Source organism: Ctenopharyngodon idella, chromosome 14 (assembly GCF_019924925.1).
Source record: "Ctenopharyngodon idella isolate HZGC_01 chromosome 14, HZGC01, whole genome shotgun sequence".
Lineage (NCBI taxonomy): Eukaryota > Metazoa > Chordata > Actinopteri > Cypriniformes > Xenocyprididae > Ctenopharyngodon > Ctenopharyngodon idella.
In genome coordinates this window covers 7,969,774-7,985,801 of record NC_067233.1, presented here as the reverse complement: position 1 = coordinate 7,985,801, position 16,028 = coordinate 7,969,774, and the positions used below count along the sequence as shown (strand labels likewise).

General features: G+C 38.7%; 1 protein-coding gene across 6 annotated transcripts; it reads left to right on the top strand.

Moving 5' to 3' along the window:
* Positions 1 to 386: 386 nt before the first annotated feature.
* Positions 387 to 15,745, top strand: sh3tc2 (SH3 domain and tetratricopeptide repeats 2). 6 transcript variants are annotated; one of them, XM_051860160.1, is made up of 19 exons: positions 427 to 563; positions 3,394 to 3,502; positions 3,993 to 4,091; positions 4,707 to 4,832; positions 5,151 to 5,278; positions 5,401 to 5,506; positions 6,041 to 6,184; positions 6,840 to 7,035; positions 7,207 to 7,280; positions 7,830 to 8,025; positions 8,336 to 8,469; positions 8,709 to 8,759; positions 8,931 to 10,652; positions 11,237 to 11,414; positions 11,528 to 11,678; positions 11,883 to 12,005; positions 12,133 to 12,283; positions 14,329 to 14,525; positions 14,958 to 15,745. In XM_051860160.1, the coding sequence occupies exons 2-19, from the start codon at positions 3,478 to 3,480 to the stop codon at positions 15,477 to 15,479; spliced, it is 4,323 nt and encodes a 1,440-aa protein (XP_051716120.1). In that variant the 5' UTR covers positions 427 to 563; positions 3,394 to 3,477; the 3' UTR covers positions 15,480 to 15,745. The 6 variants fall into 6 exon arrangements, with proteins under 6 accessions (XP_051716119.1, XP_051716122.1, XP_051716120.1 ...); XM_051860159.1 differs by lacking the exon at positions 3,394 to 3,502 and having other exon boundaries at positions 387 to 563; XM_051860158.1 differs by lacking the exons at positions 427 to 563; positions 3,394 to 3,502 and adding an exon at positions 2,734 to 3,393 and having other exon boundaries at positions 8,934 to 10,652.
* Positions 15,746 to 16,028: the final 283 nt, after the last annotated feature.

The following is a 16,028-nucleotide window of genomic DNA, read 5'->3' as shown; positions in this document are numbered from 1 at the left end:
AAGTTGATAGGGACTCTAGAGGTATTTTGTTTTGGTTTATGAAAAACAAGTCAGACCAGAAGGATTACTTTTTTCCCATCAAAGAAAAAAAACATTTGCTATTCCTTTCCTTTTTGTTGATTTTTTTAAAGAGAACTGGTTGGATTTAATCTGATTAGATATAAAGTAGAAAGATATTCAATATTTGCTGAGTCATTAATTTGAGAGTGTTTGTTTGAAAGTTATCTAACACCTTATGAACTGACTGAAGACCTTCTGACCTGACCTAGAGTCCAACAGAGCAGAACTAAAAGAGAGAGAGAGAGAAAGCGAGAAACTGAGAGGAAGAAAAAAGGCATATCATTTAGGGGAGGAGTTTACATACTTCCTTCAGCAAAAGCTCTAAACTCGTGCCACAAGGACATACACACGCACACACGCACACACCCCTTGCCCTACAGGAGCATTACGGACTATCATGGTTAGTTTTAGTCAGTTTAAAAGGAACTTTTCGCCAACTCCATAGGCACATACTGACAGATCTATGAGGAACGAACACACAGCCGGGAGTCAGCAGGACAGAGGTATGCTCTCTCTCAGAAACTAATCTGTGTGTGGGTGACTGTGTACTCAGTTGAAATTGCTGTTAATATATTTCAAGGTTTGAACTGAAGTAAGTGGTAGAATACTTTAGTTATTGATACTCTTTGTTCTCTCTACTTATCTTTTGTAGAATACTTGTAGTATCGCTTTAAGTCTCTCTTAAAATGTAGAACATTTATTTTCTCTAACAATATACCAGTTTTTCTTTCACTAACTAGGTTCTAAGAACTTGTTTTTCACATAGTTTAATAGTACCAGCATGTGTGCTTGGGCTTGGGCGACATTCTAAACTTAGAGTCTAAACCCTTTACTCAGGTTACAAATATACCCCTTTCTTTTCACTGACATCCACACACTGAACCAGTAACCCAGAGAGGCACCGCTAACTACACAGTCCCAGGCGCATGGGACCATTCAACGTCTTTGTTGTAGCTTGGCAGCACATTGCTACTGAATGTGACAGTTTAAGCTACAAAACAGAAAGTTTTCTTAAAATAACATATAGGCTATTGTTATTGTATTAATATACACACAGACTTTAAAATGGTTTTCAAATATTTCAGTAGCCACAAAATTTAATTTTCACAAATGTATGTAAAAAAAAAAAAAAATCATTCAGATGTAGCTGGCAGTACATTAACAAAACATAAGTACTTTCACTATTTAGTATCGTTTAAATGTAGATATCACAAGGCTGATAACAGTATTTTAGGAGATTCTTTTTAACAGCAAATTTCCATAAAAATAAATGTCTTTAGAAAGTAACCCCTTAAAGCCAGTGTATAATTCACACACTAGGTGTTCCTACATCAAAACACTTGATTATGGAGTTAAAAATGCCTTAATTTTCTGTTAAGGACACAGAGAGATTCTCTATGAGAGTTAAGGAGGTATGCTGAGAAATTACTTCAGGCTGTTTACAGCTGCTCAGACTCACAAGATCTCCAAAGATTCAATTATAATCTGACTGGGTTCTCTCTTTATAAAACAATAACATGAGTCAGATTATTCTGTATAGATAAGTACCCTCTTTGTTAAGACGCAAGACAGAGACAGTAGTGGTGACAGGGAGACACATTCAATCCAGACAATCACATTAAAAAGACTGAGAAAGATTTATCAATATAAGATTTGCGTATGCTAGACATTTTTTGACATCGCACTAAATCTCTATAAGGAACAACATTCTTAAACATTTTGAAACCAAATTGCTGGAGTGCTGCTCAATCATCTAAATTCTCTAGCTATCAGTGGTTCTTCAACTGGAAGGCCAGGGTCCACTATGGGCCCTGAGTAAAACAACCCCTCCAAAAACAGCATTGTTACATACACTGCCCGGCCAAAAAAAAAAGAAGTCGCTATTTGGATTTTAATAGGCAAATACTTAAGAGTCTATGGATGGATCATTATTACAGTGATTATTATTTTTTTAGCATGTTATATGTTTGGCAACGGTTCTTTTAACCCTAAAAGATGGAGTGTGTAGCTTTTCATTTCTTAAACAACCATGTATTAAGATGTATCATGGCCATATTCCAGGATGACAATGTCAAGATTCATCAGGCTCAAATTGTGAAAGAATTGTTGGGAGGAGCATGAAGAATCATTTTCACACATAAATTGGCACTGACCTTAACCTCAGTGTTAGTATTTGGGATGTGCTGGAGGAGACTTTACAGAGTGCTCACCTCTTGCATTGTCAATACAAGATCTTGACCAAAAAATGATGCACCTCTCGATGGAAATAAATGTTGTGATGTTATTTCCATCAAGAGGTGCATCAATTTTTGGTCAAGATCTTGTATTGACAATGCAAGAGGTGAGCACTCTGTAAAGTCTCCTCCAGCACATCCCAAAAACTTTCAATGAAATTAAGGTCTGGACTCAGAGGTGCCAATTCATGTGTGAAAATGATTCTTCATGCTCTCTGAACCATTCTTTCACAATTTTAACCCTGGTGAATCTTGAAATTGTCATCCTGGAATATGGCCATGATGTGTCTTCCTACATGGTTGTTTAAGAACTTAAAAGCTACACACTCCATCTTTAAGGGTTAAAAGAACCGTTGCCAAACATATGACATGCTAGAAACATAATAATCACTGTAATAATGATCCATTCATAGATTCTTAAGTATTAAAATCCAAACAGCGACTTTTTTTTTTTTTTTTTTGGCTGGGCAGTGTATTTATTTGGTTTTATTTCCTTTAAAAAGGAACAATGTCTTAAAATCTACACCAATCTTTGCAATGAAAGAAATGTCAGAAAGTAATGATGCCAGACATAAAGAAGGTTGAGCTTTTAAGAACCAGACATGTTGAAATGGTCAACCTGTAGCTGTCAGCCCTAATATCTAGGAGAAATGTGAAATTTAGTACCAGTAAATAAAGAAATTGCCGTGAGCAATGCCTATTAAATCACTGGACCTTTTGTCCCCATATGTCAGCGCTTTGAGAATGCTGCCGCTCTCACTTTCCACAAGAACCCCTGGCACAGAGAGGCACTGACCAGCCCACACAAACATGCCAGCAGTGCTTCACAGTGCTTCCCTCATCTGCAGAGTGGATGCAGAGAGGAAAGGGGAGAGAACGAAATAGATGGAAGTTAGAAATGAGCAGTAGAGAGAGTGCGGTTTATGCTCGAGAGGAAAATGGAAAGGAAGAGAGAGAGGGAGAGGAGTGACTCCATCGATAAGTGGATCTATTGTCGAGCGGGCACTATTGAACCTGTGTCTGAAGCTGGCTGTGTACATTATGGCATGCTGCTGCTGCTGTCCAATTCCGTGCCTCAGAAACTGCTTTCCATTTTCAGGTTGGTCCCACCCTGGCTTTAGATTTTTGCAATGAGAAGAAAGAGTAACTTTCACAGGGAGACATCACAGTGTTTCTGTCAGTCATGGGTAATAGATTTACCCATGAAGGTAATGCAGGATGTGTACTTCCCATAGTTGGCCGTTTGTATGCCTTCTTGTTGTGCGTAATGCTGTGATTGTCTATTGTAACTAATTACGTACTGTTGTTGCTGTGTGAGTTACTGGTATTTTGTTTTGCTGCTTGTGTGATTTTAGATCATTTACCAGCAGCTGTTAACTAATAACCAGCAAATACTATCCTTTTGTGACAGAAGATTGTATCAATTTGACAATTTGAGGATTTTTAATATTTCTCTTGCCAAGTTTTAGGCTGATTCGATATGAGGGCTGATGGTGTTTTGCTATGTTTGTCACTGTTTGCATGAGCACATTCCCTCTCTTAGAAATTTGGTATGTGTTTTGCACGTTTTCAATATTTGAAGGCTGTTATTGTGTCGTCAATCGTGTCAGTTTGATTAGGCATTTACCCTAAAAGCTTCAGCTTGTCATATAGCTAATTTAATAACACTCCCCTAAACATCACCCTCCCTTTCAATAGCGATATCACCCGCTGAGCTCGATGCCTTATGGAATGACCCTCCATACACTTTAGCAGCCGTCAGTGAGCTCTTTCCGCCCAATGACGCCATGACCGCTGGTAAGAGGATTTCTTGAGTCAAGCATGAGTGTTTCAGAAATAGCCATGTTTGAATATAATTAATGTCCATGGGACAGAGAATTGCATGATTCTAAATTTGGTGTTTTTGTTTTATAAATGATAGTACGCAACTATTTGGAACATCCTCTCTTTTCAATGCACAAATCTGGGAAGGTCATACCCATCCGGAGATGAGGAAGAAGCTATTATTTAAGCCATCTGGCTGATATTTATAGAGCCATTATGATATGGCTTGCACTTCCTGTTTATGTCCACAACTTTATGAGCTTGTAAACAGAAATACAGCTCTGATATTTTTATATACATGCTAATTAGCACCAACTGTATCATGGAATGAGGAACTACATGATTATGATCATTCATATTCAATCACGGGAAGTGCATGAAGGGAACCTTCTACTTGTTCTTAATTATTCAGTAATACACAGGGCATCACTCTTCAGTCATTCAGTGTTGCTTTACTGTAAGTTTACTGATTAACCATAAACAGTCATAATCCTGATGTACTATTAAAGTTCACTGAGCTACATGCCAACTGCAGCTGAATTCTGTAAAGCTGTGTTGACCCCAGTTTCCTTTGTTTTGGAATTGGAGATGAGGAAGCGGAGGCTGAGGCCGAGGTGGAGGCAGAAGTCAGAAGCAGAGAGATTTACTGGAGGAGGAAGGAAACATTCAGCGGAAGCAGCACAATATCTTCAGCAGGAGAACGCTTCTCTCCAGGTATCTGCAGTATGGATCTCAATGGCCTCCATCTCCATAATGGCTTTTAATGGCTACACTTCTTAAGCACACTCTCAGAACTAATGCCAGACTTCCTTAATGTGTACACTCAGTCTATGCCTTAATGGTATGTCTTTAGTGATGTGGTCACTCATAGTGCTGTTCCTGCAAAAAATCCTATTGGTTTGTCTATCTGTTAATCCACTATGATGTTGGACAGCAGTAATCACACCCAACATCACTACAGCATTCCTGTTACTTCTAATGCAACTGATCTTGTCGTGGATACTTAACTCCATTCCCTTCTGCTTCTTGGAGATGTTGTTTTGTTGTTTAGCGGGAGGCGACGATCTAGTGTATCACCTGATGGTGAGCTTCAGGAAGCGTTACGTACCAGACTCCGAGTAGTAGAGAGCAACAGTCAGGATGTCGTCCAGCTCTTCAAGGTCAGACACGGAAGTATCCTTGCAAAACATGAACTGGCACCACTGATAAACTTATTACTATTGATTACACAAGTTATTTCAATCTTCATTACTTTAAGTGATTGTTGATACTATACACACAGGATCTGTCTGCACGACTAGTGTCTGTTCATGCTGAGAAAGACAGCTTTGTCATCACCTTTAAGACTGTCGAGGAGATCTGGAAGTTCTCCACTTACTTGGCACTCGGTTAGTATCAATGAAACTAAAATCCTAGTACTTTTACAGCAGAGGTTCTAAAATTTACATAATTTTAATCCCTGCCCCCGAGAACATGCAACAAATGGGTGAGGCCATGTTATTGCAATACAGTAGGTAACACAAATGTAATAGCATGTCATAAAAGCAAGAAGACAACATGACAAGTTATAACTGAAATTAAACTAAACTATACCTGTTCTATCTTCATGCAGCATATATTCTCTGGCTCTGTAGGATCTTACAGGTCCCGCGTGAGCAATTTATAGATTACCATGACAGAATATGCTAATCAATGACTTTAAGATAGTTAACTCCACATCAGCTACATAAATTCATCAACTAACCATTCAGAAACGTCCTGTTGCATGTTGTCACTTATTCTTGAGTCTCCCCATCATTGTCCGACTCCCTCACATAAACACTCAGAGACTTATTTTACATCTTGTAAAAGTGGCATTATATGACCCCTTTAATAATTCCTGATAATGTTCTAGCTTAACAAGTATAACTATTATTTTCTAGGTTATGTAGCGAGATGTCTTGAAAACTTTCTCTGTGACCAGTCATTCTGGCTGGACCCTGCATTACTGAGCGATGTTGAGATCTGTGTAACAGTGGATGAAGACCACTTAGCTACTCTGTACTTAGGACTTCTGCTACAGGAAGGTAACGAGCCTCCACTTGCTGATTTCTTAACAGTCAACAACATCTCCAATCTGCACCATAACCAAACAGTAAATGGAAAAACTGATAAAAAGATATGGATTTACACATCTCTAGTCTATGTTCCAAAGTCCAATATTGACACATTGCTGCTTAACCGATTCGGAGGTCACATAAGTTGAAAAAAAGATTTGATTAAAATGTGAAGTGATTACAGGGTCCTCTTGTTTTCAAAGAGGGGAGGGTATATTTTTCATTTTGTATATACTCAACATTTCCTTTAGTTTTGTTTACATACAAAATATCTTGCTTCTAAGAATCATTACTTTTGTTACAGTGCAAATTACCTCATTCGTACCACAGTCTCCTCTTGCTGTTCATAATATTAGTATTTGATAATGTCCTCTACTTAAGGCCACAGCCTTAAGGCAGACATAACCATACTTAAAAAAAAAAATTTATGTGACAAACTGTTCTTTTTCTTCCTTGGTGTATGAATATGTGGACTTGTTTATGAATCCACTTAAAAGAAAAAGAGGTAGAGAAAGAGAAGGAGTTTTTTCAGGATCAACTCCGAATTTGACAAGTATATGGAACCTACTGAAGAATATGGAACAGTAATTGTTAGTGACTAAGGACAATCTCATTATCATTTTAGGTACATTCTTTGCCAAGACTTTATACAACAGTGACTGCAAAGAGGAGGAAGAGGAGCTGACCTACAGGAGGAATGACCTGGTCATGGTGAAAGACATAGGACAAGAGGCCATGTGGGAGGGTACGCTGCTGTCCACGGGCCAACATGGTGTAGTCCCTGTGCATGATATGCAGCCTCTGCCTTATCCGTTTTATCAGTGAGTGACACTGATTTTTTAAGCACATTTAGCCAAATAGGAGGTTTTGTGGGAAGAAGAAATTGTAACAACAGATTTGTCTGGTTAAACTACTTTTGTTCTACACTTGTTCTCATGCAAGCAACACACTATTTTAGATTATCCCTTATAAATACAGACTGTTTTTCCTAGGTGGTTCCTTAAGAAATATCCCGGAAATGCAGGAGGGATTCCAGTTACAGAAGGCCTCTTTGATCATCCTGTTGGTGAGATTCTTCTTAAGTATCTGGAAACTATTCCTCAAGATTACATTTAAAAGGAATATTCAGGGTTCAGTACAAATAAAGCTCAGCAAACAGAATTTGTGACAATGCAGGTTATCACAAAATTATATTATCAAAAAAATATTATCACAAAATATAATTTCAACTTGTCCCTCATTTTTCTGGGCTAAAGTGAGGCACTTAGAATAGAAGTGAAAAGGTCTGAAACACTGTTTCAAAAGTATATCCACAACACATAAGCAATATGCATTATGATTTTACTGTGGAAAAAAAAAAATTAAATGTGTAAAGTAATAATCCAGTGTGCAAATTTGTTGCCATGGTACTGCAACACCAAAATGACTGTAAAAATGATTTAAACATTTTTACAGCTCAAATAATACAGGTTTAACAGAAGAATTACTTGTAGAAACTATTTTTTGTGGTAATCAACATTATGCCATAAATGCTGTTAGCTGAGTTTGTACTGAACCCAGAATATTTGTTTAATTATTATTACAAATCTGTCCTTTATTTTTGCTTTCCTTTCAGTGGTGGGGACCTGTGTGGCAGTAGTGGACCATTACCCAAAGGGTAAAGATGAGCTGCACTTACGCCAGGGAGACCTAATCAAGATTGAAGGATTTCTTCTCAATACTCTGAACATGTTCATAGGAAGACACCTCACCAGTGGAGAGATGGGATTTGTTCACAAGGCCCATGTAAAACCTGAGAATATCGAGCCTCTGTAAGTAAACAGTTCAACTGTATTTATTTTTATTCATAGATTCAGCATGTGCTCGAACGAATGACCTTCTCTTTATTTTGTAAAGCCATTCATCTAATGTGCTTCTCAACAATATTCTGACATACCAATTGAAAGCAACCAGCTGGCAAATGCTATTTTATTCTGCTGACCTTTGCTGAATGTGCCTCTGTCTAGCTGGGGGTGATGAGAGTGTTGGAAGGGGGGTTAGTGGAGTTATGTGATGATGTGATGAAGCAATCCGAATGAGAGTCATGTGGCTGATAATGTTGTCTTTGTTGGCTTTGCACAGCGATGGACAATTGGTCTTTCTGAGTAAGGAGGAAAGGGCAGCCCTATCTAAACTTAACCCTTGCCTTGAGCCCTCTCAGTCTGATGTACTGGCAAATCTATTCTCAACTGACATAAGCACTGTGTACAGATTGGGTAAGAGATGATGCATTGTCTCTCTGTGAGACCTCTAATAGTGTTTAAAGGGATAGAGTACTTCAGTTTACTCACCCTCATGTCGTATCACAGAAGTAAGATGTTCATTCAGATTTGCAACGACATGAGGGTGAGGTAATGGCAGTCCTGTCATGTTTGGGTGAACTGTCCCTTTAAGTTTGGACAAATCTGTGCTTTGTTTCATCCTGTGTTGATAAAATTACTCTTTCACACTGCAGATAGACTTGATGACTCTGATTTCACTTACATAAGAAACCATCCAATGTCAGGTAATCCATTACTTCAACTTCCAGCTGTATAGAATTAACAATCACCAACTTGTTCTTCATTTTGTTGTCATAACTTCCACCTTTTTTATTTCTTCCTACTCTCCTTTACTTTCATTACATAATTTATTGTGTAGTATCAAAAATTCTGACATTTACACTTTGTGTAATCAGCAGAGCAGAAAACTACAGTGGATCAAAGAAAGAGCACCATATCTGAAAAGAGTGACGTAACTCCCTACCACTCATCCCCACGGCAATCATTCTATGCCTCTCGGAATCATCTGGACCGGGACTCTGAGATCCTCTCTTTCAGCCTGGAGGACACCTTTAGAGAGATGGATGAATATGAGGAAGACCCTCCAAACTTCATGGATGAAGGTATCTGGGAGGCTGATGAAGCAGAGAGGTGTGACCCAATCTTGACCCTCCTCAACCTGGAATATTTCCAGGACACTTTTCAAACTCTTTACGACCTTTCTTACTCTTTCCTGGACACTTTCTTCAATGGCCTTCCAGAAGACGAGGTCCTTCAACATCTGGAAAACTTGCGGGAAGGAGCCAAGAAAGGCAGGATGCTCTGGGCCCACCGGCGAGCCTGCTTCCTCCTTGGCCGGCTATGTGCCAAGAAACTAAAGTTCTCACAAGCACGAGTGTACTTTGAGGAGGCTCTAAAAGTCCCTGTAAATGGTTTTGATGACAAGCCACTTCTAATTGCCCTGTACACTAATCTTACTGCTGTTTACCTCAAACAGAAGATGATGGACAAGCTGCCATTCACGCTGGAGAAGGCAAGTGCTCTGATTCTGTGTCTTCCCTGCCACAACTTCTGCTCTGTGGATGAGTTTGAACTACTGAAACCAATCATGCGCAAAGCCATAATTGAAAAAGACAAGTGCCTAGAGGCTCGGGTATGCTACCTCTCCCTCTGTCTCTTCATCCGTCTAAGGAAAATAGAGGATGCTTTACCTTTTGTAGAGAGGCTTCAGTTCCTTACCATGACACTGTCTGTGGAAGAAGGGAGGCCAACTGCTCCAATTGATCTCAACTGGATGCTGTGCAGGCTTTATCATAAAAAGTATTTGCCCTACCTCACACTAGCTTCTTTAAGTCTAGACTCAGGGCAAGAGCATTCCTTGGATGATGCATTCCAGAAAATTGAACTCTTTATCAAAAACTCAGCAAGGCTTAATCCTCACTGGAAGGAAAGTAATTCTGTGCTTCCTGCACAGGTGGTGGTTTACCTTCAGCAGGCCTTGTCCATAGCTAGTCAAGGGGAAGACCTGAGGACTCAAAGGGACCTGTGCCTGAGCCTAGCTAGTGTTTACCAGCAGCATGGAGCTCTAATGAAGGCCGTGCCCTTTGCCCAACAGGCAGCACAAACTGGAAGTCAAATTAATGAGGAGGAGGGCTTCGAGGCATCCATACTGCTGGCCTGGCTCTTGGTATTAACGGAGGAACCCATACAAGCTCAGAACACTCTGCACCCTCTGCTTAAGTCTTTGAATGAAACAGACAGTCCAACACAGCGTGGTGTAGTCTACAATCTCCTAGCCCTATGCCTCCACAAACAGGGCAGAGTTCAGGAGGCAGCAAGAAACTTTCATTGCGCTCTGCAGATCTCCCGAGAGAATGGAAACAAGCGTAATGAAGCACTAGCTCTGGCTAACTTGGGTTGCTTGTCCCTGTCTGTAGGAGCTTCGGGCCTAGCAGAGTGTTTCCTGCTCAATTCCCTGCACCTATTCCAGTTTCTCTCAGAGAGCCCCACAGATCAGGAGCATGTCCAGGCTCTGCTCTGGCTGGGCAGGAGCTACAAGGATAGAGGAGGGAGTCAGGAAGTCAGAATATGCTTTGAGATGGGCCTCCTCATTGCTATTAGTGCCAACAATCTGCACAGTAAGTGTTCAAGATTTGATGTTTTAGGTTGCAAAAAAAGTAAAATTGGTCCAAAAAAAATAAATTAAAAAAAATCTCACAAGTGAAATTAGTTCTGAGAATAAATTATATAAGTAATGCAATGAAATTCAGAGATCTGTAAGTGTGACTTAAGTGTCCAAAAGTGTCGAAATACTTTTTAGGGTATTTTAAACCCAACGCTATCTCACGACCAATTCGTACGTATTTTACGAGGTGGCTAATTCGTATGAGTGAGGTCGTACGAATTCATATGATTTGTCTAAACCCCAGTGACGGGAAGCTTTAGGGGTGGGGTTTGGGGTAGGTCATTCGTATGAATTCATACAAATTTGTCAACTCATAAAATACGTATGATTTAGCAAAAAACATATGAATTCATACGAGTGAGGTTGTATGAATTCGTACAAATTAGCCACCTCGTAAAATACATATGAATTGCCGTGAGATCGGGTTGTTTAAACCTTCTGTATGTCACAAATCTAATTTCTAAATGAACAGAGAATTAACATTAAGCCAGTATTTCATTTATAGTGTAAGAATAACACAATTCCTTCGAAATACAGGTCAAATGGTTGTGGCAAAAGTTCTAAGTCGACATTACGCTGACTTGCTGCTGTATGGACAGTGTATTGTTTACTATGAGCACTGTGTGGGCCTGTGCAGAACACTGAAGAATAAACAGCTAGAAGGAGAGTACCTGGAACTCCTCAGCAACCTCTATCTCTCACTCAACACTGAGAAGTAAGAGCTACTGTAATCACAATATAATACCATTGTCAATACTTTGAAACTTGACCAAATGAACAAATGAATGAGTGAATTCAAAAGTAATTATTTTATAAAAATCATTGCAGGTCATCGAGGAAGTCTCTTGATTACTCAAAGCAAAGCTTAAGGATCTCCATAGACTTGGGAAAAAGACAGGAAGAGTCAGAGACATGGCTGCAAGTGGGCCGTATCTACTATCTGATCCATGAAGATGAACTGGCTGACATGTACCTACAGGTAAGACAAAGGATCGAAGCAGGGTATTGCAAAAGATGTTAAAGTTATTTATTGATTAATGTTATCATTTTTGCATATCCATTTGGAACAATATCCCACCAATTCTATGACAAGACTATTCATTAACTTTTTAGTGTGTGCTAATTTCTAAAAAGAAACTTACATGTATGTGTAACTACTTTCTCCATAAACAAATGTTTACAGGCAGCAGTAAAGACAGCCCTGAGGATGAACGACCCATGTTTTGCTTTGAGCATTTATGAGGAAGCAGGAGATGTGTTTTTCAAAGGACACAGAAACCAACTGGCTGCCCTACCTTTTTACAGGGTAGGTCTCACCTCAAGTTCACAATAGATATTACCAAAACAATCCAATAATGGTTAGGAAATGTATACCATGTGACTTGCCATGGATTCCCAAAATCTAAATCTATCTGCCTTTTTTTTTTTTAAAGGATGGGAGTTTGCCATTTGCACGCAGCATTAAAGATGTGCACTCAGAGTTCAGGCTTTTGAGTAAACTCACAGAGCTCCTGATGAAGCAGAAGCAGTACGAGGAAGCACTGCAGTATGCCACACTCGCAGTGCAGGTCAGCACCACAACTGGTAAGACCTTTACATGCATCTACTCCTCAGTTCAAAAAGCTATAACCATGAAAATAAAAAATAAAGCCAATGATGTACTATTTAGAATATTCTGACTATTGACCACATAAAATTAGTAGAAAAATAAAGAAAGAAAGAAAGAAAGAAAGAAAGAAAACTTAAGTGATAGCCAGTTTAACTATTTCTTTTGCTTCTAAGTCTTAACCTATGTTGCCCCCTGCTGGAGATACATATCCTTTACAGCAGCGTTTCCCAACCCTGTTCCTGGAGGCATACCAACACTAAACATTTTCAAACTCTTCCTAATCAAATGCACTGATTCAACTCATCAGCTCGCTAGTAGAGATTCCAAAACCAGAAATATATGGGTCAGATAAGGGAGACATCCAAAACGTGCAGTGTTGGTGTGCCTCCAAGAACATGGTTGGAACACTGCTTTACAGCATACAACTTTTGCAGAATACAGCATAATACATTTAAAGTGCCCATAGTATGCTTTTTCGAATATTACATTTCATGCAATGTGTCTGTCAATGTTGTAGTTCTGCTAATCAGCTGTGGGCCCACTGTTGTCTAAAAAATATGTTGATTAATTGTCTTATAACATACCACAAACTAAGTTGACACTTACCACTGAGAAACGTCCTGCTCCAGTCGTGCTTGCGATTGAGTTTCTGGTTGATCGACTACTTCAGATGTTTCGGACTCGGGCTCGAATTGATAAAGTAAAATCAATGCCATCATTTCTGTCCATACATTGTATACAATCTCTTAAGAATCGATGAGCCTCCAGTGCTGTAATTCAGTTATGGCAATGGACGTTTCGTTTCCACTGTAAGCGGTAGACCAATCACAACAGACTGGGCCATCTGACCAATCAGAGCAGAGAAGGCTCACGGAAAGGAGGGTTTTAGAGAGACTGAATCTTCAAACTGCTTCGAACAAATCGTTCATGAATCTTTGAGAAATTAGGTGATATTAAATGTATATTATGAGAAATGAAACTGTTTTTTGACTTTGCAAACATATAAACCTGTTGTAGGAGACTCCCAAAGCAATATTAGGAACCCTAAAAGTGGCATAATAGGGGCACTTTAAGCCAACATGAAATCTAAACAGACCCAGTTTAAATTTAAGCACATGTTCCTGGTTAAACTGTACCTGATTCAGTGCATGTATTTTTTTTTCTCTTAAAAAAAGAAAAAAAAAAGTTATTTTCAAATCAATTATGTAACCTGCTTTCACATAATTTTCCTTTTTGGGTGATATTACCCAGACAGCACTGTCTATTTAGGCACTGTTTAGGCTATTGTAATGTAATGCCGGTTAACATTAATTTTACAGTAAGAATAACAAATAATGACAGATTTGATAAAGACACTTAGATGCTCTATTGTCTTGAGTGAAATTAACCTTCAGCCTTAACATCCAATTAATGTCATTATTTTCAAAGAAAGGATGCACCCTGCATTGAATATCCTGTTTCACTCTGTAATGCATCACATTTCAGAAGTAAAATGGGTTGTAAATGGCATTTGTGACATTTAAAGTACATAATGCATTTTTTTTCTTTTATGCTGTACTGTCAGATGAGTTGCCAATTCAATTATTTCAACTGATCAAGTAAATAAATATCAATAATATAAATATCATGTAAATTTGAGTTGAGGTGCATGGGCACTTGCTCAGTGATGTCTTAACAGTGACTGCTAAGACAAACTGCTTTACAAAATGGAAATAAGCATGTGACTTTTAATTCATAACATTTACAGAATAAATAAATTCTCAAGCACATCAAACAACAGTATAAGCTCACTGTCAGCATCTGATGCAGCATCTTTAAAGTGTCAATGTAAAGCGCTCTAATGACTTGGACAACTTGTACTTTTCCCACTGCAGTTTGCTCATGTGGTCTCTGCCATTTTTTAAATCTTAGCATACATAAATATATGTGATGGTAGTTAACTAAATCTTGGGTTGCATTATATTCTGACAGAAAGGAAAAAGCAGTAACCTGAGTGTGTTTTGATGTGTATTTCTTACAGCTGTTCCTTTGAATGAGAGAGTGTCCTTCCATCGTCTTGCATCAGTGTACTTCGCTCTAGGGAAGTATGAGATGGCTGAGAACTACTACCTGAAGTCTCTTTCACTCTGCCCCACTGCACTTGAACATGCTATTGAAGTTCGGTACTATGCTAAAGTGTACTGCAGACTGGCTGATCTGACCCTATACAGATTAAAGGTGAGACTCTCATAATGTTTAACATTTTACATTTACAATTTAAAAATATATGTATTTTATTAGAATAAATAAGTGACTCCACAGTACTCCAAAATAAGTGACTTCAAAGTATTACTTGCATATAAAATAAAAATTACATGACATGAGCCAGCAGGATAGAGAGAGGTTGTATGGTTTTGGTGTGTTTTATGCAAATTACTAACTGCACGCGAGAATAATCTGTATGCATATAAGAATAATCTGTGTGCATCAACATTAAAACAATTTAATGATTTTGTGTGTGTGTCTGTGTGAGAGAGAGAAAGAGAGAGACCTTTTCTGCACATATAAACTATTAGTGAATGAGGCCCAAAGTATCTATAACTTTAACTAGCATTCAGAGTAAATGTATTTTATGAAGAACGTAAACATTTATTGCTATTTATGCTTTAGGATGCGTTTGATGCCATGGGCTACTACCATTTAGCTTTGGCAGCAGCCCTGGAGGACAAAGAAAGCCTAAGCACACTGTACATAATCTACATGAAGCTCGCAGAGATCCATGCCAACCACATGCCTGATGCTGAACTGTGTAAGAACTACATGGACAGAGCGCAAAGTCTAAGGAGGGAACTGGCAGGATACACAGACTCTAGTGACACAGAAGAAACACATCAAGACCTGGCCGAGGCAGCATCTGACATTCAGACCAAAGCTGGTCAGTCAGATTCCAGCAGTGGCACTAGTACTCTCACAGAGTCCAGCATGACTGACACCAGCCTCACAATCGATGCCCAGAAAGAGTCTGAGCTCATTCTCTCTAACTTAAGTCACAAAGAAGACACGGACACTAACATATCAGAGGAAACAGACACAGGGCCTGCTGATAATATCAGTCCGGAGACTAGCTGTCCCGACAATACAAACCACATTCATGAAAGCAGAATGAAGGAGGGCTTGACTATTCTATTGTAATTGATTTGTGCATAATGCTATAACTCTGAAAAATGCACTTCTTTTAATTAAGCGATAAGACACTTCTCTTTTTTTAAATCAAATGTTGAATGTTGAAAGTCCTATAATATATTTTCTATTAGTGTTTTAAGAAAAATTGTAACAATTTTTGCATAATTGTAAATATGTATTTGTATATCTGTAAATATTTTTGTTTTGTTTTTTATCAGTCTACCCTCACTGAGGACTCTTAAAACTATTACTTAATTAAAACTTCTTTCAACGTCCATGGACACAGTACTGGTTCCATAGCATGTGCATGCATCACTACACAAAGCTCCCATTGAATAAATCTTAACCAGAACTGGCTTTACGCTCGATTATCAGTTAGGCCTACAGTAAAATGTGAAGTCATGGTTAACTTGGCACTTAATTCAAAGAATATTTTAAACGTAACCATTAAACATAATCTTGATTTGATTTTAACCACAAACGACCATTCCGAATGCACTCATTAATTTGCCACAGCAACTAACCACTTATAAAAGTGCTTAAAAGGCCAGTAAAAAG

Excerpts from the sequence above, each read along its gene's own strand:
- sh3tc2 (XM_051860157.1), top strand. The coding sequence starts at position 3,336 with ATGGCATGCTGCTGCTGCTGTCCAATTCCGTGCCTCAGAAACTGCTTT. Across the intron at positions 4,092-4,706 it reads CAATGACGCCATGACCGCTG|ATGAGGAAGCGGAGGCTGAG; the intron begins GTAAGAGGATTT and ends TTGGAATTGGAG. Across the intron at positions 10,653-11,236 it reads TAGTGCCAACAATCTGCACA|GTCAAATGGTTGTGGCAAAA; the intron begins GTAAGTGTTCAA and ends TTCGAAATACAG.